Source organism: Astatotilapia calliptera, chromosome 6 (genome assembly GCF_964374335.1).
Source record: "Astatotilapia calliptera chromosome 6, fAstCal68.1, whole genome shotgun sequence".
Taxonomy (NCBI): Eukaryota; Metazoa; Chordata; class Actinopteri; order Cichliformes; family Cichlidae; genus Astatotilapia; species Astatotilapia calliptera.
In genome coordinates, this window is record NC_137427.1 from 16,083,374 (window position 1) to 16,110,894 (window position 27,521).

Genomic DNA, 27,521 nt, shown 5'->3' on the forward strand with positions numbered 1-27,521 from the left:
TTTTACATTAATAATACAGGGCAGCTTTTATTTGGAGAGTAATTAAATTTTATTATCTGAAGCACAGAGGGAAGGAGTGGAGTGTTTCAAGTCGAGCTGCTGGTGCAAAGGACATTAATCTTCATCACAGTAGGCATAACCTTTGAGAATTAAACCGTACTGTTGTTCGTGGCTTATCGAAACTTAAACAAACAGCGTTACAACTAAATAAAAAAGTTAAAAGAAAGATATTTTATATTATGTTGAGATCTCAGATTATCATTCAGCTCCAGTGGCAAGTGTCGATACATATGCAGATATGGAGCTCGCTAAGAGAAAGGGTGAAGGGGAGTGCAGGTAGCAAAATTGCTCAACAGGACTCATGTGGATTTTTAACCAGTAGGTATTGCTGGAGAAGAAGAAAGAAGAAAGTCATACTCAAATGAAATAGCAGGGATTGCTCTGAGGGAAATGGGGTGTAATTTTATACAGGATCTTTTCACGCAAGCCACATTTTTTTATTTATTTAGTTATTCATTATTTTGAGCAGAGCTCTGATATTGCTGCTGTCTGTCATGTAGTTTATTTTGCAGTTTGTGTGGGAATGTGAAGCCCAGCGAGAAGCAAACAGATGACTGTATAGAAAGCCTTTAGGACTGAATGCAATGAATAGCTTACTCACATAACAACCTCCCCCGGAGGTCCGAGATTTGTTTCCTTCCAAGAGATGCAAATTAGTTTGGCTCATGTTTGGTTCATGTATGAATTCCACTTTTATCAGTTACTTTAATTGGGATCAGATCTCACCAGGCAGGAGTAGGAGCAGAAAAACAATAGTTTTAGGGACTTGGTACAAAATTGAAAAATAATTTATTTATGAGATTGTGAGTGAGTTGTGGTAGATGATCAGCCTTACTAATGCATGTGTTCATGATGAAATAGACACTACAAGCATGTCCCATCCCTTCAGGTTTAATCTTTGATTTACAGAAATGATAAACAAAACCGTTTTGTGGCACGTAAGAGCAGCTAATTTTCCCAGATCATCTGTGACCAAATTGGATTTGTACACCGACAGTAATTGTCACAGAGTATAGCCTTTATTGCCAAGGTTATTAAATGTGAAACCAGCAGTGCAAAGGCTCAAAAACCTTATTTCATGTCTCATTTTCTTGACTAATTTGTTTCAGTTGGCAGAAATCTTTGCAGCACTTATGTTATTGCTTATGTTTTACTAAAATACTGACACATACAAATTTGCACAGGCATAAACGCAGTTACCTATATGATGTATTCTCAGGAGTCTCTATCTCGAGGTCGTGCTTCTGACAGCTGTAGGATGACTTATAGCAAAGTTATATGGTGCAGCTCAGAATAGTGCTACCTTTTCATGGTGGAAGCAAGGCAAGCAAACGTGGACTGAAAATGTGCTTTCACAGCACACAGTGGCACAGAATAAACACTTAATAAGGCAAATTACCGCACAGCAGATTCTCAACGTGCAGTCAGAAACACAGATGATTATTTTCTTCTTTACCTCTGCAACACAGAAAATTATATATTTGCTATGCCAACCTTGCTGCTTTACAAATGTGAGAAAGATAATTCTCTAACCATGTTTTCTATTTTAGGTCTGAACGAAATGTGAACAGAATAAGAGTCTGCAGACACACTGGAAGGCTCTGGGAGAGTCTCTGCGCAAAATTTGGAGACAATATTTTAACACTTGTTCAGATATTTTAGTCTGGACGAAAGTGACGGATCAGCTGTTTCACAGTTAGGTTTACCCACCTGAGTGGCTACTAAGAAGTTTCTCTGGGTGGAAAAAAATGAATATGAAGGTGTGATATTTTTAGGGGTTTTTTTGGCAAATAACTTGTTTTTGAATAGGCTCCATTAGCCACTGACTCCTTTCTTGTCCTTTTCCAACATTTTCCCCCTCCCCACATTTCCTCTTTGTGGGAAAACAAGGGTAATTAGGATGCTAATGATGAAGGTACAAAGGCCCAAAAGCTCTCTCTCCTCTATCATCATTATAAATATATGAATAATGAATAGCCCTTCATGTAACAGCAAGACAAAAAAAAAGGGATAGAGAGCCTAAATTTCAACATCAAGAAAAGTAACCAAGTTTAGTGGAGAGCGGTTTGAGAAGGATTTCTTTCTGGCTGTGTGCACGAATGTGCTGGGCTGGATTTTGTTTAACTTTATCTGTAAACGTTCTGGGGTATATTGAATCAAAACTGCTCCATAGTACAGTAATGAGGTTTTGCAGCAGCAGGAGGCCTCTCGGTAGAAAACATTGAAAAATCAATTAGGTCTAAAGCGCCACAATATCGTCCTATTTCAGCCTTAACAGTCTGGGCAATTTGCACATAAATAGAGTGATGGGAAAGGGAGAGAGTAGGTCCAGGTTTGAGCTAGGTGCAGGGCGGCAAGTGTTGCACTATGGCTGTCCAGCTGGGCTTTATTAAAGAGAGAATCCCCTGGATTATACACACTGGTCTTATTTATGTGGTCGGCACATTAGATTGAAAATCCAACAATATCAGTATTTATTAGACAATATTTAATTGGGCCGAGCAAATGGTACATTAAAAAGTCAAGACAGAAAGAGACAATAAAGTAAACAGATGCAGCTTTAAAAAAAAAAAAAGACTGATAACTCTACTAATGGTGACTTCCTTCTACTCTGAATGAAAATGGAATTTCAACTTTGTATAATATAAAAATAAAACTAGTATAAACAAATGAACATAAAATAAAGTTTCAAATTGTTTCAAATGGTGTGTGCCGTTTAAATTTGTCTACTATGATTAACTATTAACTATAATTTTGATATGATGAGACAAATTATTGTGCGTGTGCAGAGCTGAGATGTATGTGCTTATGAACACATACATAAATAGACTCGCACTGAGATAAAGACATCACACATGCAAATGAAATGCTGCCAAGTACATATTCCTTCCAGTTCCATTAAGACAGTTACATGCCGCCTAAAGCGAACTAAGTGCAGAAAAGCAAATATATTCCAGGAAGATTCATCAGGGAACTCGTGGCCCTCCAATAGAATTCATCATGTAAAATAACCTGAAGAGAATGGAGGCAAAAAGAAATTTCATGTGTCTACAGTCACTGCCCTGATCACCACAACTGCCTCTGGAAAGTGTTCTTAACTCATGTGGGAAATAAGAGCTACTGTCATCTCAGCAGCCTTATTAAGAAGAACACAAACAGTGCATAAATGGTGGCTTGAATGCTTCATCTTTCCACAAGCATGTTGAAACATCTAGTGTACGATGAGCTCAGAACACATCTTAATTATGTTTAAGTAACCAGTCAGCAGGGCAGAAAAAAAGTCTTCTGTTTATGTTCCACTTTTATAGATGTTTTACAAAAGAGGGCTCTCCCATGTTGTTTGATTTGTTGATATTCCCGTTCACATGGCAGCAACTCAGTGCATTTGGGCATTTAGATGAACACAACTATCTCTGGGGTTTACAGAGAAAGGTCCAAAATGAGAAAATAGAAAAGACTTCTGGCATCGTCAGACAGTGGCCAGACTGCTTCAAGCTGATAGGAAGACAACAGTGATTCAAATAACCGCTCGTTATTGCCAGAGTATGCAGAAGAGCATCTCTGAATGCAGAACACGTCCAGCAGAAGACCGTACCGGGTGCCACTCCTGTCAGCTAAGAACAAAAACCGAGACTGAAATTGACACGGGCTCAGCAAAATTGGACAACAGAAGACTGGAAAAACGTTGGCCGCTCTCATGAGTCTCAATTTCTGCTGAGACAGTTTGCTGTAACCAAAATAAAAACATGAATCCATGCTACCTTGTATCAGCGATTCAGACTGGTGGCGGCAGTGTAATAGAGTGGGAGATGGATATTTTCTTGTCATACTCACCTGAGTATTGTTCCTGACCATTTGCGTCATAGATGTGCAGCTGATAAACCTTTATCAACTGACTGACGCCACGATTTCAACATGGTCTTTGAGGAATGTTTCCAGCACCTTGTTGAATCTGCACGACAAAAATTAAGGCATTTTAAAGAGGGTCCAGCCTGCTACTAGCGAGGTTAAATTAATGAAGTGGCTGGTGAGTGTAGAATAAGATTAAGATTAGCAGAACAGTGCTTAACAGGACAAAATGCAGAAAAAGATACTTTGGGCGATTTGGAAATTATGTCATCACGAAGTTTGTGCAGCAGACTGTGCTCCGACTGCACCGTTTCATATACCGTCCTCTTTACTGTCTGCATGTGTTGTTCCTCTTAATAGGGTTTGTGCGGTGACCACTCTTGACACAACGTTGTGCCTTCCTGCTGTATATGACAGACGGTTAAATGGATGCATTTAAGGGAAGGAACATAGAGAAGAGAGGAAAAAATAGGGCAGCATCAGGTGTGTTCAGTTCCTTCTGTGCAGCTTGCCTAATCTGTAATTTTGCTCTTGGCATGAGGCTCAGGTGCTTTGCTCTCATCTGAGCCATTGTGTGGTCAGATGAGTGTTTGCTGCCAAGACCTCAGATTTGCTCAAGACTGTAAGGTAGCGGGTTCACCTGGATATTTTTGGTCGGGTATGTGGATTGTGCTGACGCGTGTCCCTGATCTGGCTCCCGCACTGCTTGGAAGGAGTGTCTTTTCTCATCATTTATGTGCCGGAGTGTTCACACAACCTTATTTTTACACTTCAGCAATGAGCAGAAGTGTTTCCTAATTGACTTTTGTCTGAAACATTTCATCTGTGAATTGAATTTTGCAAAGTAATGGGATGATCAAGGGCACATTTCCAGCAAATGCTGACTCAAATCCTCTGTCGATACTAGAAGCAGCACTGTAGGCTTTCACTTTTAAATGCCATCTTAACCATCTTAAAGATATTTGTGTTCACCAGCTACAAACCACACTGTAGCCAGATACCATTATTTAGCATTGGCTTTCCAGACTTTGATGTGAAAGTTGAAGCTTGCATATGTCTGCATGAAAGCAAACTGCAGCTAGGCTGTGTTAAAGCTTACAGTAAGGAAGAGTAACATACTTTATAAAAGACTGCTTTGTCCTCCCAGGTGTAACAATCTGTCCTTCACCCATCTCACAGGTCTAAAAAACTCTCAATAATCTCCTGATGTGGCAATTACCACTTTTGCTATCCTTCATTACCTGACTCTTCTTTGTAGCTGAGGGCTGATTCATCCCTAACATTCAGATGATGGAGACTTTTTAGGGAAAGAAAGGAAAATAGATACTGACAATGATAAATAGAGTACCAGTGAGAGAGGATAAGATAAGAAAAAAAAAAAGGAAAAATTAAAGGATGGCGAGTTAAGACGAGAATGAATGCCGGAGGAGTCTTCTGCAGGACTGAGTTGTTTAATTAATGTTGCCGTACACACCACCTCCATTCCCAAGAGCAGTTTCTGTTTCTGTTTTTGTTTCTTTCACCTCATAATCCTCTTTTTTGCATCTCTTTTCCACTTAGTTCAGTTGCATCCACTTCAGTCTCAGGGTTTATCTTTTAATTACAAAGAGCAGATTACAAGGAGAATTTTACAGCAGCCATGACATTGTTGCAATAACAACAACAAATAGCTTACTGTGGGTCGACCTGATAGCCGGTTGGCAATGAGAATGATACCACGTACACCCTGGCATCTTAAACAAGGAGTTATTGGTTTGATTCTCTTGTTCTTTCCCCACATTTCCTCACTTTTTCTCTCTATGTGCCCGTTATTACTATAACATCAGAAATAAGTCAGTACGTACACGAGAAGGCATACAGTGTTCCACTCGTCAAGTGTCTCTCACACCTGAAGGCTTTGCTTGGAAATCACTCTTTACAAATGACAAACGACTGTTCTTTCCTTTAGGTCTGGACACTCTTACAGTCTCTCCTTTCTTTTCCACTCTGATACCTTCCACTCCTCCCACTTTCTACTCCACAAAAACCTCTTTCACTTCATGGGTCTGCTCTATCCATCTCAATAAGGGATAGATGAAGGTGTGAGAATAACAGTCTGGCAGGTATTTCTCCCAGTGTCCTCAGGACATATCGGTTATGATACCGCTCGCCACACAGGACATATTACTTTCTGATTTTAAAAGTGCTTTTTGCTCTGGTCCTCTCAGAAGCAAGAGTTATATGTTCCTCTGTCTCTAATTGTTTGATAGTAATAATTCTTAACATCTTAAAAATTGTTTTAGAATACGTCAGATTTAAATAATTTTTTTTAATTAGACATGAATTAGAAGTCGGAGATGTGTTGTGTTTTTGCAGACTTTTCCTTTCTCGTTTCAAAAAGAAGTTCTTTCACTGAGCTCTTTTTTACGCCTTATTAGTCTCCCTTCTCGCTTTTTTGGTGGCACTTTATCTCAGCTTTACATCTATTCACGCTTGCTTTCCTTAGATTTCTTTTATTAAGAGGTGGGAAATAAAGAACTACAAAACCTTGTTCCTGTAGAGTTTTCATATATCTGTATTTTACTTGACTATTTAAATTTTCAGACAACTTTTGTTCTCTACATTCAAACGTATATATCTTTGCTCCTTACATTTTCATAACAGGTTCATTACTTCAGGTCTAACGGATTTGAGGGGATTATTTTGCATCACTGTTATGTTCAAACTAAGTTAAACATCAAATTTATGCATCATTTATCGCACTATAGAACTTAAACAAGGGGTTTAAGTTGTATAGTGCAATAAAAAAGATTAACAAGAGTAACGTGGCAAGTAATTTCAAACACACAAACTGTAGCTGTGCAGTTTGTAACACAATGTGTTCAATTCAGTTTTATTTATATAGCACCAAAGCACAAAAACATATGACAATGCACTGAGTGTTATAAGGTAAAGACCCTACAGCAATGTGTATCTCTAAAAGTACAGGTTCTGTATTTCCCAGAGACAGAAGAGAAGCTCAGTTTCAGAGGTAGAGAAAAATGTAAGACAGAAATGACAGGACCCGGGTATTATTTTCTTATCATATTTAATATGACATGAAGTTCACTTAGCTTTGCACAAACATAGAAGTGTCCTCCAACGCGATACGTTTTACTGTTATACTACTAGTACATTTCAGAGCCTGCACTTCACTTTTACTTGAGTAAAAAAACTGAATTAGTACTTCAACTTTTACAAGAGTATTCTTTAAAACAAATATTTGTACTTCTACTTAGGTGATGAATGTGTGTCCTTTTGCCACCATTTATGTGTGCGCGTGTGTGTTTGTTGAAAGTTGAAGCTGAAACATGGCAGTGATTAATTGCATGGTTGAGATCAAACAAGCACAGTTTAATTAAATCCTCTGATAGTGTCAAAGTTTATGTTTCCTGGGAGTCAAGAGGTTGAACCCTCTGTGTCAACTTCCACTATTACTCAGCATTAATCACAGCAGCGTGTTTGTCTTGTAAGTGCGAGCGATATGAGATGCAGCTTCTTTTACAGCTGCTTGGAGTAAATAAGAACAATTTTACCATAATGGAGATTTTTAAAGATCCTTTTGGAAGAAAGTGTAAACGTGTCACATTAAATGGTTGATTTTGCATAACAGTTTTTCATTCACAAACTCAATGTTTTGTTTTGGGGTTTTTTTTTCATCCCTGTTTCATTTCAGTTGTTCCTAAGACTGGGCACAACTTGGGTTAGAGTAACCAATGATGCGATCCTGTCATGAGATGTTGCTTGTTGCTGGTAAAAATATAATAAGCAGTTTCTTGACACTCAATATTCTGCCCTTTGGCCTGTTGAAAACTTTATAGAGAGAATTTTGGGGCCAAGGGGTTGAGTGTGTTTGGCATAATCAAACGATGATCTCTGACTCACATCAGAGGAGAATCAGCACCTACAAGCCCGAGGCCATGTTTCTCATCAGAAAAGGGTGGACTCCTTAAGTAGTATGCAATAAGTCTCCGCCTTAAAAGGAGGATTCTAAGTATTGTGGGGTCTTGGGTGTAGGGTTGGGCATCTCCAACCTGTCATTCATTGTTCAAAGAAACAGACGCAGAGATTTCATGCATTATAATATGATAAGAAGCAATAAAAAGAAACACATATCCATTGGTGAGCTGTAGCCAATTGCTTTGATGATTTGTCACCAAGAAGCACAACTTAGTTAGAAGGAGAGAAAGATTGGCTGATGGATTATCCCGGCATTCGCAGTGATATGAACAGCTAGCTTCAAAAAGACCATGACAAATGTAATTGTGCCGTGTTAAACAATTTCTCCCTGCTTCCTCTGTTATGGTCAGGGTATCACCACAGCCTCCCTTCCTCCCCCTACGCCTTCACGGCTGGACCTGATGGTCAGAGGTTACCTCCATCTGGCACCCTCTCCTCTGAGTATCTGAACCAGGGTAACTCCAAGGTCCTCCTCCTCATCTGCAACACAGCAGGATCTGGCTCACAAGCTGTCAGGTGAGTTGTTGTCATCGTCATTATTATCCATTTAATTTGTATTGATTTTTTTTGTACATCTGGATGCAGGGCGATCGTGGCTTAAGAGTTGGGAGTTCGCCTTGTAATCGGAAGGTTGCCGGTTTGAGCCCCGGCTTGGACAGTCTCGGTCGTTGTGTCCTTGGGCAAGACACTTCACCCGTTGCCTACTGGTGGTGGTCAGAGGGCCCGGTGGCGCCAGTGTCCGGCAGCCTCGCCTCTGTCAGTGCGCCCCAGGGTGGCTGTGGCTACAATGTAGCTTGCCATCACCAGTGTGTGAATGTGTGTGTGAATGGGTGGGTGACTGGATATGTAAAGCGCTTTGGGGTCCTTAGGGACTAGTAAAGCGCTATATAAATACAGGCCATTTACCATTTACCATCTCTTTAACTCAGATAAGCAGTTTATTTAACAATCATGGCTTCTTCTAGAACTTTTTGAGCACAGAAGAACCAAGTGTAAAGATATCTAAGGTAACCTAGATATCTTTTATGCATTTTAAGGACGTGCCATCCTGCAGTCAGACTGTGTTTTAGACCTTGATCATACACAGAAGCAGACACTTCTCTTGCTCTGCTGTGTCTTAAATAGATTTTGTCGTTCATTCTTTTCCTTTAGTCCTGCTGTGTTATTTCAGCATCAACATCTAACTCCTGTTTGACTTTGACCTGTATGTCTGTTACGTGAATTCCCCAGACTCAACGGGGTTTATTTTTTTAGATTTGTGCAGCTAAAACATACATTCAACTCAATAGTGTTGAAACTAGAGGCCAAGTTAAACAATGTGGTCAAATCAAACCCTCTGACCTGTGAAAAAAATCAATTAGATCCATGTGCTCGTCACTGCTTAGTATCTGCAATGTGCCGGATCTGATGTTAGATTTCAGCAGCATCACAGATGGAAGAAACAATGGAAGAAGCTGATTGGATGCTTGTATTTATTTGAGGTTAAGCATCCCATAGTTACTGAACAGCATTACAAATCAAAGAATCCAAACTTTTGATAAAGTTTACCTGACAGTATCGTCACTGAGAAGGTAAATAAAAAGATATGTGACCAAGACAAATTTCAAGCTTACTTTAAACTGAGCAAAGATTTATTGGCTTGCACGTGAATGTTTTGCTGTTACTATTTTACTAAAACAAGTCCTTGCAAAGGCAGATTGGATGGGGCTTACAGTGCACAAAAGCATCCACATCGCTGTTATTAATACTTTTCAATTTATAACGCTCTCTCCACAGGGGATCAATAAGTCTAACCTCTTATTGACACAAGGCAAGACAGATTTATTTTACTCTCCTGTGATCTAGTTTCAGTCATCATGTGCACTTTGGGATTTGATCTTATAGCTCCACAAATCCATGTAGAGACATTACTGAAAGGCTTGATAATGTCAGGGTCTGACATTTGAAGACTCATCCGTCCACATGCCACCTGACTCGTCTGTGCGGCTACAATAAATGTCTGAGTGTCTCTGTGCAGCCATCTATTCCCAAAATGATCTGGAAAAAGCAATACATCTACAGATGTTTAATTATTTCCTAATTAAAATGCCATAGTGGAATTTCGCTGCATACTATAATAGAATCATGTGGATACCCGAACAGTCCAAATCTGTGCTTAAATGTGCAACTTCAACAGCTTTGCTCCTCTGAGACTGTGATATTATGAAGCTTGTAAAGATTTGCTCCCATTCAGCCTACAGATCATGCTCTGGCGCACAGTAGCAATCAAAACGATCCCGTTCAGGGTCGTTCAGGTTAAGGCAACTCAAGTTCTTTGACTCCAAATTATTTCATCACTCTGAGCTCACTTTGTGCTGCGGGGAGGTTTTAAGAGAGGAAAAACAGGTCTTCTCCAGTACGATGCTGCGACATTAAAAGCTTGGTGTTGCTGTCATACTGTTGTGTTGTGTAGCAACTGAATGAGTTGCACCAATATTTCTTCAAAACAGTTAGCTGCCAAGGCATTGGGAACTTTGTTGCTGTGTTTGTGTTTATACTGTAAATGTCTTAAATGCATTTAAAACTTAAAGTGTTATTGTAATTGTATGTGGACTATATGCAAGGCTTTGGATTAACATAGGTGGAAGAACCCAATTCTAATGGATGCATTGCTGAAATGCAGACTGGTTTCTTATTTGTTCCTGGACAACATGTCAGTACAAGACAGCTGGCTGTAACAACTTGATGCACTTGACATTTGATAGTTTGACACATTCCTAATAAGCCTACAGCTGCTTTTCACTTACTTAGTGTTTCAATGAATTCAGGTTAGACTACGTTTTCTAATCTTAATTACTTGCCAACATACTTAATTATAAATAGCAATCATTTTTTATTTATCTTTTCAATGCAAAACCTACTCTCAAATCTCTTTTGTTCTGCTCTGCTCTACCGTCCTCACTTGTGCTCTGCTCTCGCAGGTTTGGGCCTCCATTTCTTATACTTGAGGACAGGAGTATCTCCTGGGACCAGCTGCATCAGAGCATCCTCAGTAAGCTCTATTATCTGATGCTGAATGGATCTCAGGCTCAGGTAATGCACCCTCACTAACCAATAACATGTCAGCTACTCTATTCTGTGTCCTTGGCGCTTCAGCTCAGGTGGTCCTGGACACTCTGGGTTCTAACAGAACAGATTAAAATAGCAGCGCAGTGGAGAGATCAGTTATATGTCTGAGTCATATTTAGAGCTAATGGAAAAGCAGACAAAGGTTAAAGCAGATGAAAACTCGTAGTTTTTTCTTCCTTCATTGTTTTGATGATTGTAGGGTCTTTGTGATGCTGTGTAAAGCACCTTGAGATGACTGCCACTTCATAAATAATGCATTGAACTGAATTGAATTAATATTTAATAATAAATCTGCAGAAACTACAAATCTGATCCTTTATAGCATGTTGAGTGTATTTATAGGTTAGATTGAGTTCCTAAGTCTTTATATGTTATTAGATTCAATGGGTCTTACTAGCTTCTACAGTCAGACTAGGGAAAACAGTGGTTGGAGACTGCAGGACGACCAAAATTACTGTAGCCAAGTGCAACAAACTTGTTGCCTTTGAAATAGCTGTTGACGTGGACCGGGTCTGCAACTGGCAGGCAGTTGCCATCTTCAAAACGAGTGCTATTTTGCTATTAGGCTGCAGTTGAACGGGGTCGGTGTTTGTGATAATACGGCAGTTAACTGTAAGCAGTTGGTGAAAATCACAAATCTGTTTCACCCTACATCCACAGAAATTCATAATTAAACAGAAATTCAAAGATTTCTTCTCAAATACTGATTTATATAGATATATAACCAGAATACAACCAGATGGCAAGAGAGTTGAGTCGAGTCCCTTATTGCAAAAACAAGTGTCATAGACGAGCTGTGCTTATTGGTGCAGATTGACTCAGATTGATTGCAACGTGCTGGCAATCTGTCTGCATTTTAAAATTAGACGGCAATTATTTGCACACCTTTGCCAATCTGTCTGAATGTGAATGCAGCCAGTGTGAGTTGGACAGTAATTGGAGATGGATTGCCTTCCACCAGATGACACGTGTAGTCGTCTTGTGATCCAAAGCAGCCGCCCTCAGGTTAAGGGCATTGCACTCTTCCACCAAGGGCTGACCAGCTGGTGGCCAAAACTACGAGCAATCAGTTGCTGAATATGAAAAAATTTAGAGCAGTGACCAGGCAATTTCTGATTTTTGTTGGCTGCAAAGAGGTTGTCATCAAGTTTAGTGACGTATGTCGTTCTTCATATGGGACGTTATGATACTACTTTGAGAGAGCCTGTTTCTCCATCTGTTACCATTTTCATTCAAAGGAGTCTTTAAATCTTTTAAAATCTTTTAAGGTGCTTTTCACAAAAAAAGGCCATTTTTGTATGTAAGATTTTAGCTCTACTGTCCACTCAGTATGTGCTGCTAATCTTGATAAAAGCTGCGATTCAGCCGATGCGTGTTCAAACCATGAACCGTGGCTCAACACTACTGGGTAAATATTTTTGTGGTACGTAAGCACCCATTCATCATGCAGCTGTCTATTTGATTAGGAACTACGGAGGAAAAGAAGGAGAAACATAAGTCTGGTATTTACTGATTGCTATCTTAGTTTCATAGTTAATTCTTCAAAACCTGTCTGGCCAGATATGAAAACATCCTCTTGTTGTCCTTACTTCCCCTTTATTCTTCTTAAAAATATACCACCAACGCCCCTATGTGGATTTTTGTTTGTTTGTTGTTATTTTATTTTATTTTTTTCATATTTTAAGCTGTAAAGACCACTTCTATCCCAAGGGTGAAGGCCATTAAGCCTTGCTGATGCTTTGTTGCTGTTATTTTAAAAGAAACCACAGAACTAATACCAGCTTTACTGTAATCTCTGTGCAATATAATACATAAGATCCACACAAAACTCTGTTTCTTTGCCAGTGTCATGCTCCTTTCATTATCATTAAACAGTGCTTTGGTGCCACCCAGAGGTTTGTTTAGCAAGACACAGCTCAGCTTGTCCAAAAAAAGAAAATGCACCGACTCGCATGTCAAAATCCAGTTCTTCTTTCACAGCTCACTCTCTGAAGGTTATCAGGTTATTTAGAAAATGTTATTAATTTTGCCTCTGTCTCCGGCATACCTGTCTAAACTTTATATTAGCACATTACATTCATATAAATTCTTTTACTCTTTGAAAATCTGGGAGAGCAGAATTCAGATTATTTGAATTTTAAATTACTAAAACTCTTTGAATAAAAAGGAAACCACACGTTACTGCTTGTTGCCTGACCTTTTTAGGGAATATTTAGAAAATTCCCTAAGTCTTTTATCCTGATGGTAAATCCATGTTGGAGGATTTCTATCATTTTTATAATTCGGCTGTTTCTGCTAAAAATGAGCTTTTGGCTCTGAGTTTGTTTTTTCTTGAATCTTTGAGCTTCTCATGTCAAATATTACTGAGTGAACAGTGAATTCAAATATATGGCCTTCTATCTTTTTCTTTATGGTGTGATTAGAGACGATTAGAAGCTGCAGAGGGACGTAACAGTCTTTCATATATTCAGCTGAACACAAGAAAAGAGAAAAAAATGAAAGTTTTTGAGCAGCCAGTTGAACTTCCACCCATCTTCATATTTTCAGCCTTAAATCTTTTATTTCCTTGTAGGGTAATCATTTAATTGGTCTACACAGGTTTTTGGAAAGTATGCCAACATCTGTCTCCCTCACTGGAGTCGCTGGCCTCCGTGAGGCAGATTATGAATGCTTAACACTAACGCTCATTCAAAAACTGTACTAGTCCTGCGTGATTACTTATTAGTGTGAAGTGTCTCATCCACTTTCCTTCATTATACTTTAACAGACAGACAAGGATGTCTGAACGCATGCTCGCTCGACCTCATAAAACCAACAAGAAAGAGACTGTGCCTTTGTCATTACTGCTCTAGGCTCCTATTAACCAACTAATTTCTTTCTCTTTATGCTTGACTGCAGTTCCTGTTCTCCAAGAGCAGCCGACTCATAATGAACCCTTATGTCTTTGCAACAAAGAGTGTAATCCATTTGGAAATACATTTTTCTCTATTTGAGTGGAAAGGTGGAAGGACTGACAGAGAGACTAGGTTATTATAGTTACAGAGCATTTTAGTTAACAGACATTTTAAAACCAAGTCCCACAAGAGAAACAAAAATAGGACAAAGTGATTAAAAATGTTCTAGTCTCTGTCAATTTGTATATATGTGTATATATACACATATATACTTTTTAAAAGTCTTTTTACAAAATTCCTGTAGATTATGTTATACTTGATCACTCTTTTCTTGCACTGTTGCTTCTGTCACGCTCTTTAACAAGTATTGTAAATCAGAGTGAGATTTCTCATGTAATGGATGTAATTTACATGAATGCAAAGGTGTGTGTACTAAATTGAGGTGTTTGGGTAGTTAGACACCAATAAGCTCTTCTTATAGCATAGCCGCAGATAAACGTAGCAGATTGTGACAGGACCCCCACCGTCAGTAGTTGATGGAGGCTTTTTGTTGAGATGCCCTGCACAACAAGGACGAGATCTGGGGAGAAGGGATGCATATGGTACAGAACATAAAGTCTAAACAAGGGTTGAAAGGCCTATTTGAAACACATAATGCCTGTAAAAAGATCACTCGACAAAAGTATTAATATTGCAATTTGGAAGCCTTTTTCATGACAGAAAATGATAAAAAGTAATATAAAGCAAAGGAAATGGAGCAGCCCTTTATAACAAGAGGATGGGAGGAAATAAAATGTGAGAGAACAAATCATCCCTATTGGCTTTGTACAGAAGAAACAAAGAAACATACTAGAAAATATTCACATTCACACTCCTATATTAAATCATACTACAGAAAAAAACACATTGCTTTGTAAGGCATTGAGCACCCAGGCTGAAAATCAGAGTTTCAAACTACAAAGATGTCCTTCAACTTTTTTTTTTCGTATCTCAATTATATATTCTGCAATCATAATGTCATCACCTCTCAAATTTATTATATTTGTCTACAGCTTTATATGCACATAAATGACATTTATTGAGGTAGTCCTTCTTTAGGGACACAGCTGTGTTAAATAGCGTGACTTTCTCTCCTTCTAGAATGCTGGAGCGTTGTTTAAGATCAGAGTGGTGGGAGGATCGGCAGCCTACAGCTACCTGTCCCCACAGGACAGCAGGCCACTGTACCACCCTGCTGTTGACAGGTACACCACGCCTACACCTACACTCTACCTACACACATGTGAATACATGGTGTTATCATAGTTCCACGACTGCTGATTTTTTCTTCTTCCATGTATTTATTGAGTTTTAAACATTACACTGCACGACTGCTAATTTAGGTGTGGCCAATCTCTCCATCAAAGTCAGGCCTTGTGTATTGCTGGACTGCTCACAGTGCCACTAGAATTATCACTTCTAACTAGAGCCACATCTCCAGCTAAGATTCAGGACCTGCACAAAGATGCATGGCTACTTTGAAAAATGTCGTTTTTTCTATACATCGCAAGACAAACCCTTTGATGAAGGTGTATGCCATTGTCTCCTTCTGTGATGTCAAACTATATGTTGTGTTATTGTTCGCGTGAGGTAGTCTGCTAGGGCCGATGAAGACAAAATACCTGTTTCTGTTAGTCACATCGTTCTTGTGAGATCTCAGACTGGTTGTGCTCTAAGGAAAGAGCAGACATGTCAGCATATTTCCCCTGACAGGTCTCCTGGTCCATGTCCTTTTGTGCTTCCTCAATGTGCAATCTATATTGTTCTTATATTTTTTTACCCTATAGCTTTGGCAGTGTTTGGCATCTTTTTTAATCCAGTATAAATGTGGCGCAGACTTTAGTGGATGTAAACAGAACATCCAAACCACAAGAACGCACATCACATGAGGAGGTCCATCAGGTGCACAGTGTGGATGCTGACTTCAGCCTCTACAGTCAAAGGTGGAGTTCTAGTGTTAGGTCCTGTGAGATCGGAGGGACAAAATCAACAGACCTGTGCACTTAAATGCACTCACATTGCCATAGTGCTTTTTTAGCCACACCAACATTGTCGCTTATCGCCCCCATGCCCAGCAGATATGGCATCCTACAACTTTTTTGTCATGGGCACTTTTTACACAGTGGAAGGAGTCCAAAACTGATTACAGATGCAGAGTTGGAAGTGATCAAAACAAGACTTCCAGGGAGAAATCTAAAAATAGAAGCCATGCTGAGATAAGCCTTAATTTAATCAAACGTGTTTTTGACTTTCATGGGCAAGTCAGTGAAGTTCAATACATCCCCTCCTTGTACAATTTTCTAGACACCAGCAATTACGGAGTCAGTATCTAGAATTTATGATGTTAAAAAATGCAGAGTTTTAAAATAGTTTTTTTATTTTTTTTTATTTTAACAAATACCTGATTACGTTAAGTGTGGCTGATATTTAACTTCTGGGATATAAAATATTATATTGTATTGTATCCTTTTATCTTGTGTAAAATTGCCATGTACCTATGTATAGAGATAAATCCTAAAAAAAATGTCATACTTGCTGATGGCATGTGGAGGAAAACTAGGAATACCTTCAGAAACCAGTGGACCTTGATAGCACTGAAGGATACAAACTATGATATCAGTTTAACAGTATGAAGATAAAGGCGTTATTTCCTGTGTAATTAACAACGTCAAGGTTTCGTAGTACAGCCGGGAAGGGGAGTATAATATTTAAATCTGTGCTGTTGTTCTACTAAGCTGCGGTGAAGGTCAGGCTTCCCACCGAGGGCTAGGAAATGAGCTTCCAGTGTGTGTGTGTGTGTGTGTGTGTGTGTTTGTGTGAACAAACCTGTCTGGGGAAAATGTGCATCGGTTTGCCCTCTTGGTGGCAGCTGAAGCTCATTTCATAGCTGTGATGTAGTTGAGCTTTGCATGAAGAAGGCCTACATCTGTGTTGTGAACATATCTATCTATCTATCTATCTATCTATCTATCTATCTATCTATCTATCTATCTATCTATCTATCTATCTATCTATCTATCTATCTATCTATCTATCTATCTATCTATCTATCTATCTATCTATCTATCTATCTATCTATCTATCTATCTATCTATCTATATATATATATATATATATATACATATATACATACACATACATATATATATGTATGTGTATATATGTATGTATGTATATGTATATGTATGTATATATATATATATATATATATATATATATATAATTAAAAAACTAAAAAAAACTCCCTATTAAATAATAAGTGAGGTAACACTTGGACTGCACACACAAGTAAAAGGAAACACATAGAAACACGGGAAAAGGAGTTATTGCGATCAGGTGATTAAGTTTTAAAATGTTTTAAGCTAGTTACTGTGAATATCAAGGGATTTAAATTTCTGTGGTTGTGCAAATATTGATCCACATGCGGTGCAGAAAATGTCACAAACTTGCTTCTCCAAATGGCTCCTTTTAAATCGTTAGAGGCTCACAGTAAGTTACTAAATCAGAAACCGATACACAATGCAGATGCTTTCTGTTGATCTCACACTCATTTATATTGTATGGTGGCCCTGAGAGGCCAAACGGACTGCAACTTCAGAAAACACTTGCAAAAAGAAAAATGCTGCAAAAAGAAAAACGCTGCAAAAGCACACACAACACAACGGAAATGTTTCTGGGGAGACAATAACCGGACGGACCACTTGCAAGTGTTTTCTGAAGTTGCAGTCCGTTTGGCCTCTCAGGGCCACCGTAATATTGTCTTCTTTTATTCTTTTTTTTTTGGGGGGGGGGTGCCACATTTTTCATGGTTGTGTTTTGTACTCTATGTTTTAAATAGAGCTGCAGTTTTTATAATTCTTATACACCGTTTACCATTTTCAGGGGCTCAAATGTAACTGGATATTTCATTTACTCACTCATCGCGGCCGATTTCTTTCTTTATGATAAGCATTTGAAAGAAAATCTGTTTCAAGTAAATCATAGTTCTCCAACTTTAAAAGAAAAATCAAAATATCCAGAAAGACATGGAAAACATATATATGAGAACCATGCAAAAATTGCAACATTAAGTTTCATGCTTCTGTAAAAAGGAAAAACAGTAGTGAGCTCAGCAACAGAAACGGCCTAGAGGTCTACAGAAGACGACAGTGGTGGATGATCTTATATCCAGCCAAGTGAGGAAAGCTCAACAGGAAGTAAACATGCCATTATCCCAGTCTATCATAAGCAGAAATAGAGAAAATACAAATGGTTCGCCACAGGGGGAAAAGCATCTGTGAGCCTAAAGGAAAGAAAGATGACATATTGCTAAAAACATAAGAATCAATAAGAGCAGTTCTCTAACTGCATTATTTAGACAGATAAAACTAAAACCTGTAACACAAGAACAGGAAGAAAAAAGTATGGAGAAGGTTTACAACGGCTCATAATCCAAAGCATACTACCACATACCTTATAAAAGTGTGTCAGTGTGATGCATGTGCATTCATTCATCACGCATTTATAAGTCCTTAGAAGGGCAATACAACACTGCTGCTTGTTTGGCTCAGTGGGTGAGCAGGTGACTATACACAACAGTGCAGCAGTTTAAGAAGTCTGACTCACGGTCCTTTGCTGGGTGTCTTCACCTTCTTTCTCTGTCTATATTGTCTTGTCACATAAGTTGTGGATTTATTGGATTTACGCTTGCTTTTCAATTTCAAGTGATTTTTGCATTTGTGGTGTTCTAATCATGTTGCTAACGGTTAAGTTACAGACCGCCCTCTGGTGGATAAACCATTCATTACATGGTTGTTTTGCATCCCTTCTTTACTGTTTTCATTTTCATTTTCATTTATTGGCCATTATAAATCCGAATACCAGTATATCACCAACTAAATAATCTCGACCAATCGACAAGGCTCTAATGAAATCATACAAGATAAACTTTGCTGTCCGTAGTGTTATATTCTGTTCAGAGTCATCTTAATGCAGCAAAGTGTTTGGATCAGTGTGGCCGCTGGATAGTGACCAGAATATACAGTAAAAGCTTTTTTGGGAGCTTTTTGAAAAAAAAACACTAGTACTTTCAATGACCAGGTCCGTCACCGGATCTCACTGAGCAGCATTTCAGTAGCTGAAGACAAAACTGAAAGCAGAAAGGTTCATGAGTAAACAGCTGGAAACAGCTGCAGCAAAGGGTTTGGGAAAGCAACAAAGAGGGAAATCAAACGACTGACAAAGTATGAAAAATAACAGTTGTGTTGTCTTTTGCCTGTGCCTTTATGTGTTTATCTGCTTTACAAAATAGTTTGAAATGCATTGCTTCAATTAACTTGTTGTCTAACCTCCTTGTTAAAAAGATAATTAATGTTTTCTTGTATGTTGTGTGACACTTAAATAATTATTGACTTGTAGACAATTAACTGGCCACTCAGAGCTCCTGCTGATGCTCTGGGATCTGGATTCGATTTAATTTTGTGGTAGTGCTCTGTTTACACACAGAGCAATCTTTCAGTTAAAGAAATTCAAATGATTCCCGGGAGGAATTAACTGTGCGATGACTTTTTCGACAAGAGCATCTGTAGAGGCGGTGGCGTTTTTAGTTTTTAGTGTCCGTTTCTCTAATTATTGTGCTGACAGGTCACAGAAGTGTGACATCTGCTAGTAGCGAGTGCATTAAATGCGTTCGTAGGGAACAATACTGAGACAACAATGTGAGTTCTGCTTTGAAGATGGAATGAAATTATTCATTGTCAGAATCAGTCAATATTTAGCTGTGCTTGAAGTCTCAAGCACCTTTCATGTCCATCTAGAAAAGAAAAACCTTTGACATGGCTCCAAAAATCTGCCCGTGGTGATCCATCATTCTGTCCTTAGCATTCAGTAATTTTTAAGTGCACCTTGGCCTTTCCATCAGAGCTACTTGGCTGTTGAATACTGATGCTGTTTCTTTCCTCCTGAGATGAAAGCAGTGAAGGTAAGCCCTGAAATATAAACACCGTGCCCCTCGCTACATTAGGGCAGAGAAAAAAAATCATATTTTTGCATACTAATCCCGGATGAGAAACCAGGTCTCAGCTTTGGTTGTTGTCACTCTGTGATCCTCCTGCCAGTGTGTATATATTTGTGTGCATATTATGGTGGAATAAATTACAATAAAAGTAAAAAGTGCAAATATTGATGGGCTTTAATACGATTAGTCAGAAGCTCACATTTCATTCTGCTTGAACTGAAACTGAAGAGTCGACTAAAGGATGTGTTTTTCTGGTGTTTTTAATGTGGAAAAGCATGTGCTGATAACTTGCACGAAGATAAATATCTATCTAATACTGTGCAATAGCCATGATTGGCCTTTTGTTATATTACTCCCTTATTCCTAAATGGAATAACTTCATTTTCACACAAATGACAAAGTGAAAAACATTTGCTTGAAATTCTTGCAAATTTTCTTTTAAAAAATGTACATTGTAAGTATCCACAACTTCTGCCATGACACTCTAAATTGTAATTTAGGAAATGCATTTTGTGTTTACTTGTGTTATCTTTGCCTGATATTTAAATTTGTTTGATGATCTGAAACATTAAAGTGTGACAAACATACAAAACAACAGGAAATCGGGAAGTGGGCAAACACTTTTTCACATCACTGTACTCTCTGGATGCACTATAGCAGCTGTCACAGGAGCAGCTGTTGCATGACAGCAACACAGATTTTAACGTTCTTCTTTTTTCTTTTTTTTAAACTTCATTCATTGTGGTTTATTTCAGGCTTTTGAAGATCACAGAATGCTATCACACTCAGAAAACTAAAATCATAAAATATGTATTCAGAGTTAAAAGATAACCTTCCTGCTTTTCTCCGCTGTTTTGTAGAGCTCTGAAGTTCTGCGGCCCAGGAGGACCCCCCCATGTGAAGCTTGTTATCGAATGGGAGCCAAGCACCAAAGAATGGTAAGGACTGAACACATTTTAATGCTTTAAAAATGTGCAGAACTCAAAATTTTATAGTGTTGGCTGTTGTCATCTTGGGTGACATGGTAAACACAATTCTGCCACTGAATTAGACCAATCCACTTTGTGTGTGGTCCAGTTTATTTGGCAGCATCCAGGAGGAAGTAGTGAAAGATGCAGAGAGCGTGAGGAACCAGCAGCAGCAGCACCTTCAGCAGCATAGCTGTACCTTGGATGAGTGCTTTAAGCTGTACACCAAAGAAGAACAGGTAAGTAAGAGGAATACAATAAGCTTTTGTTCTTACACGGTTATAACACAATATTTGCATTGGAGGTTTCATCTCCCTGAATTTCATGAAACAAGTGTAATTTAATCTCCAGATTTTAATTTACACTCCAAGTCAAAAAGGCCACATAAGTATTTAGAAAAAATAAAAGGTCCACTGTAGCACCTTTTACTTGCTTACATGCTTACTGATTTATTGATTTCAACACCCATATGCACAGTCTGATGTCAGAAATCAACAGATGTCTATAAAATTATCAAACAGAGACAATGGTCTGTTGCATTTGCCAATTCAACTAGAATACATGTCACGTATCCTCCTTAGTTTTCTTTCTTTCTTTCTGTCTTAACCTGTCCTTTTTGGCATTTTGCTACAATTGGCAAATGGAAAATCAGCATTGCACATAATAATAAATTATTGAATTATTAATGTACAACGCTAGTTTTTAATGCATTAATTTGTACTGAAATCATGTCTAATATTTAAGATTTAAAAAACTGATATAGATAATTAATACCTGGAGCTGACTTTCTGTGCTTAGCTTTTGTACTTGTCTTTTATTGTACTTGCTGTAATATTTCAGTCGGGTGGTGTCTGTTCTCTGGAAAAAAAATAAAGGCAGCTGGACTTTAGGTTTGTGAATATGTTTCACCTCTCATCCAGGAGGTTTCTTCAATTCTGGCGTGTGTGTGTATGTGTGCAAATTACCCAGATTAGTCAGGACATCACGCACAAACTGACTCTGTAATCTCTCATCAGGTCATATTCACACATATGCTCAGTATGGTGCTACTCATGTCTCACAGACTCGCACACAAACTTGGCATATTTTAATCTTAATTGTACCGCTCAACAGCCACTGAGAGGGAAAGCTCTTCCACATTACCTTCCTGTTTTGCTTGTGCATGGGCATGACACCAGGTCAAGGACTAATATTTCTGACATCCAGATAGTTTTCTAGACGAATCCTTTCTGCTGTCTGAAAAAATACCTAATGTTTTTTCAGACCTAATGAAAGGTAATGTTGTACTATTATTACTTATGCTTGGCTGGTCGTATTCACATGCTATAGTACTATTTTAATTTCATAGCAGTGATAAACATGTGTAGGGCAGACTATTCAATTCAAAGCAGTTTTATTTATACTGCACCAAATCACAACAACAGATAGTCCTGCTCTGATTGGCTATCACCAATGGAAGCAGGGCAGAGATGTGATGCTGCTCCTCAGAAGCCTAGATGATAGTGATGGGTCGTTCGCGAACGAAATGGCTCTTAGAGCCGACTCTTTGAAGTGAACGACGCGAGCCGGCTCCTTATTGGGAGCCATGAGGGGTTTTTTTGTTTTGTTTTGTTTTTTCTTTCTCTCACCCTCTCTCTCGCCCTTTTTTCCGCTAAACTTCCGCAGCATGTACTTTGCGCTGGGCAGAGGGGGGAGGGGCGTTAGTTACACTCGCAGTAGCACAGGAACAGAGCCAGAGAGAAAAAGAGCGAGGGACAACAACGTCACATTAGAAAGGTATAGTAGATTCAGAAATCATGCAGGCCCATATGACAGAGAATGTGCATCTTCTTTTTGTTTTAATATTTTAAAATATATTTAATTGTGTTGTGGTTTTCAGTGTTTTGTGTTGTTTCACGTTAAATTTGTTTAAAAGGAAAAAGCTGAAAATTTAAATAGTTAAAAGTTTAAAATGTAAATAGTTGTTTGTTGTATTATACGATTTATTTATTACATTTTATGTGGAGTGAATAAATAAAGTATATTTATGGTGGCCCTTAGAGACAAAGCACGTACAAAGTCCAAAACGCGTAAAAACTCCAAAACGCGTAAAAACTCAGACGCACGTACAAACTCAGACAACTCAAAAGACAACAGAAGTGCTCCAGGATGCTAGGGCGCAGTGTTGAGCTTTTGTTACCTAGTGGCTACACAAGCCAGGAAGTATCAACAACCGGATTTGGTGTGTGGTAGTAACATTTTTTAAATTATTTGAATAAATATGAGTGCTTGTCCATAAATGCACAAACAATACACACATGCTTTCAATTGTGTAATTTAAGTGATCTGGGTAGCTCTGTTTTGGAAGTTCAGTTCATGCTAGAAATGTGTTTTGGAGTTTGTATGTGCTTTAGAGTTTGTACGTGCTTTGTCTCTAGGGGCCATACGTGAACATATATAAATAAAACCACTTTTTTTACATTAGTAATTCCTTTTCTGCATAATTTTATATTATTGTTAATAATAAATTAATTAAAGCAACAAAACAACCTGAAGAGCCGGTTCGGAGCCGAAAGAGCCGGCTCTTTTTAGTGAGCCGAGCCGAAAGAGCCGGATCTCTAAAAAGAGCCCGAAATCCCATCACTACTAGATGACAGACCCAGATGGATGTGGGGATAACAAAAGTGCAAGCAAGGAGCACTGAGATGACATTAAAGGTGCAAGTTCTAGTGAGCGAGTGTATGTAATGGGAATGACTGAGATGAAGAGCTGCTGAGTGGGGATCAAATGATAGAGAAAAGACAGGAAGGAGTGAGGGCATCAGCTTGTCAGATGCAAAATGACAGGGTCTGAAGTGAGAGGTGAGTTGGTGCTGATAGAAGGATAATGGAATGAAAAAGCCAGAGTAGTCAAGTGACAGCCACAGTTTGTGTGCCGTAAAAGCAAAAAGTGCCATCAGTTCAGCAGTAAGACTGCATATCAGTGCTGTACCACAGGGTAACTCGTTTTACACAGTCCATTTACAGTTCTTGGGGAAATTAAAGCATATTTATATGACTCAAGCAAAAACAATATCTAACATACGATGCTGTGAAAACGTCTTTCTTCCCTTGCTGGTTTCTTAGAATTTTGAATATTTGTCACAATGACATGTTTTTAAAATTTTAACATTACATAAAGATAATGTGGGTAAATGCAAAGTGCAGTTTTTAACCCTCTCAGGCTCAAATTAAACTTTTTCTTGCTAATGCACAGTCCTGCAGTGGTACTTCTGAGTAAAAAAAAAACTCATAAAATATGTATGTGGGGTAATCAGGTTGTTCGTTTTTAACTGTTGCAAATCGGCACCGCCTGCCTTGAGAGGGTTAAATGATGGAATAAAGATATCTAGTGTAAACCTACCTGGTCCTATGTGAAAAAGCAATCCCCCCGTTAAATCAATCATGCCACACCTGTTAAATCAAGATATCATCTGAATAGAACATGCCCAACAAAGTGAAGTAGGCTCCTCCCACTATCTAAATAAACATTTGTTGTGGGTGACTTAATGGACCATCAGTTCTGCTCTCTGCTAGAAAGTCCTGAAGGGGAATGTCTGGCCATCAGTTCATACCCTGAAGCTCCAAAACACAGACGCTATTCCACCTCTTATTGGCTTAAAATGTTTTTTGGAGTTTTTTTGTCCTAGTGATAGTCAGACTCAAATCACATTGAAATGCTTTGGCTGTTCATGCTCAAAACCCCCCAAATGTGGCTAAATTAAAACAATTCTAGAAAGAAAAATTGTGATGTGAAAGACTGATTGCCAGTTATTGGAGTTGCTTAATTGCAGTTCTTGCTCCCAAGGATGGAACAATCAGTTATTAGGTTCAGGGGGTAATCCTGTTTTCACACAGGACCAGGTTTATTCCTTAGTATTAACACCAAATACTGCATTTCATTTTTATTAATGGCCTCAGAAACACTCATACTGTAGAAATCACATTATCATCACCAGATGATTTCTCCTACACTTTATCAAGTATTGTCTCGTTGGCTGTTGATTATAGGACTCAACTCTATATACCTTAAAAATTTACAGGTTTCAAGGTAAGACAAGGCCAATAAAACCCAGATTAAAGGCCAAAGGTCACTATGTAAAATCTCAAAGAGTGAACAAAAACAGTCTATCTGGGAAAGGATGTTATAGAGTGTTCGTAAATAATAATAAATGACACCCGTGCAGCTGTGTAAAGCCCAAGATTAGGTGATGAATACAATGTAAATGCATCTGGCTGGTCTCAAATGACAAAAGAGTTAGAGAAAAGAAACAGGCAACCAAAACAGTGTGCACTACTGAGAAACAGAGCTGTCACAAGCATACGCATTTCAAAGAGAAGCTGTTCAAAAATATGAAGCTAACCCTGCAAGAGTATTTACAGTCTGTGAGAAGCTGTACAGAAACAGAATCAAGTCAGTTTAGGAGCTGGAGGTAATGACAAAATGTCTAACGCCTGCTGTAGATATTTTGTGTATTTTTTTTAAACCCTAATAAGGATTGTCTTATGGATCTTTTTAAAATAAATGTAAAAAGAAAAATGATGGTTCCCATTTAGAATCGTTGTTACTGTGGAAAATTCTAACATTCTATGTGAAAGTGAGAGCTGAGCCGTGTTTGTATTCAGTGCTCTTTTTTTCGTTCTTTTTTCCCCCATCTGGTCGCCAGCAAGATTAAGACTAAAATCTTTGGTTGCTGATCTTATTCACTTGTTATAAACCTATGACATGCTTTGGCTTTTGAGGATGAATTCTCTTAAGTCCTTTGTGGTTTCTTTGTAATTGTTCCATTATAAATTTTATTAATCACACAAAGAACTAGAGAGAGAAACCAATTATGTCATCAGCCAGTCTTTCACACCGCCTAAAGTACCTGGGTACATGTTGCTTGGTCCCTGTGTGAGTTTTCTGTGGTTGCTTTTGTCCAAACTCATAAGACATGCACGTAAGGTCAACGTGGGTGGATGTGAGTCAGTGTTTACTCCAAATCGTCAGCTGAGACTGTCTACTATTCCCCCAGCCACTCCCAAAGTATAGCTAATTTAAAGATACTTCATTATATTAGCAGTTATTGACCTTAAATGTGTACTTTCTAGTAGTTTATAGTTACTTTACATTGCATATATTTAGGCATATTATACAGTTTATTTTTGTTTAGTTAACATTTTACAAAAAAAGAAACAAAAAGAAAAGAAAAATGTTGTGTTTTCTGACAATACCTACTAATGTTTGTACAAGCACCAGTGAAATGCCAGAGTTTTTTTCTTTTCCAGTGGTTCTGGAGAGAGGAGCTCTTTTATTTTTTTAGGGTGCTGATGTTGGCTGGGATGAAATGGTATCTTAAAGGCTAAAGTCACGGAACAAATGTCTCATTGCGCATTAAACATTGCTCCCTGATTGAATACAGATTTTAGATTTTTTTAGTTATCTAAATAAATCATGTGGCCTTTGGTGTATTCAAACACCGTGTTTATTCTACTTGAGCTATTTTGCATAATATTGCCTCTTTAAGTGAGATAAAAAGGCTTTCAAGCTATCAGTGACAGGCAATATGTTGGGCTGGAAAAAGAAGTTTGTCATATAATAGTTAAAAATGTCATTAGTGAAGTAAAACTACTCTTTTGGAAGGAAAACAAAACAGGCAAAGGTTTAGGCAAGCCTTCAGCAATTTTGTTGAAGTAAATATGTGAGCAAAAACCTGTTCAGTGAGCCTCTTTCAAATGCTAATGTTGCTTTTTATTTCACAAACTTAAAAAAAATAAAATTAAACATTAATGGAGGCTTGTAGACTCTACTGTATATGAAGCTAATTAAATCTTTCTGTTCCTTGGAGTTCATTTCAAGGTCTGGGACACTTTTAAGCTGGCTGGCACACACAGCGTGCAGAAGAGGAACCGTGAAAGCTCTCCGACAGAGCAGCTTGGGTTTCTTGAATTACTTCATGGTGGACTATGGGTTATGGTTTGGATGTTTGTCCTGTTAAAGAACTTTTATATTAGTTTCTTTAACAAACTGAATGACATTTGCTAATATGTAGTGGAGTCCACTCTTTTTGTGTTTTTCCAAACAGAGCTTTGGTGATTGTGGTCAAAGAACACATGTTTAACTCCTGCTTAGCTTTTTTCTGATTTTTGTTTCCTTATTTTCTTGAGAACTGTGTACATGGCTGTGAGGTTGTAAAGTTTTCTTCTCATGAGCTTTGCCTGTATATTAGCATGGACAAAACAATAATGCAACACCAAACCCGTGTCAGCCAAACTACTCTGCAGCTCTTTTGCTATATGTCTCAGATCGTGTGTTGCCTTTCTGTCCAACCGACATGCAGTTTTTGCCTGAAAGATATTTTAATGTCCCACATTTTCCTTTAACTGCCATTTTAATAACATTTCTGACAGTGGAAATTGCAAATCTGAAGAACTTTGAAGTGTTTTTACATCATTTCAAACTTCTAAAGCATAACTTACCTTAATTTTAGATCCTCAACCAGTTGCTCTCTTTGATTGAATAGAATTTCATAGCTGCTGTGAAAGTGGGGCAGTGACTACTGACAACTCTTGACAGTTTAAAAGGTTTATTTTACAACAAAAAGCTTATTTAATTTAATGTTCACCATCT

General features: G+C 38.3%; 1 protein-coding gene across 1 annotated transcript in view; it reads left to right on the forward strand.

Annotated features, from left to right (window-relative positions):
- usp43a (ubiquitin specific peptidase 43a) overlaps positions 1 to 27,521 on the forward strand; it is a 127,254-nt gene that overhangs the window by 69,668 nt on the left and 30,065 nt on the right. Inside the window, exons 7-11 of the mRNA XM_026170554.2 lie at positions 8,238 to 8,403; positions 10,848 to 10,959; positions 15,030 to 15,133; positions 20,784 to 20,861; positions 21,001 to 21,130. Of these exons, the coding sequence (XP_026026339.1) occupies positions 8,238 to 8,403; positions 10,848 to 10,959; positions 15,030 to 15,133; positions 20,784 to 20,861; positions 21,001 to 21,130 (590 nt within the window). The remainder of the gene's footprint in view (positions 1 to 8,237; positions 8,404 to 10,847; positions 10,960 to 15,029; positions 15,134 to 20,783; positions 20,862 to 21,000; positions 21,131 to 27,521) is intronic.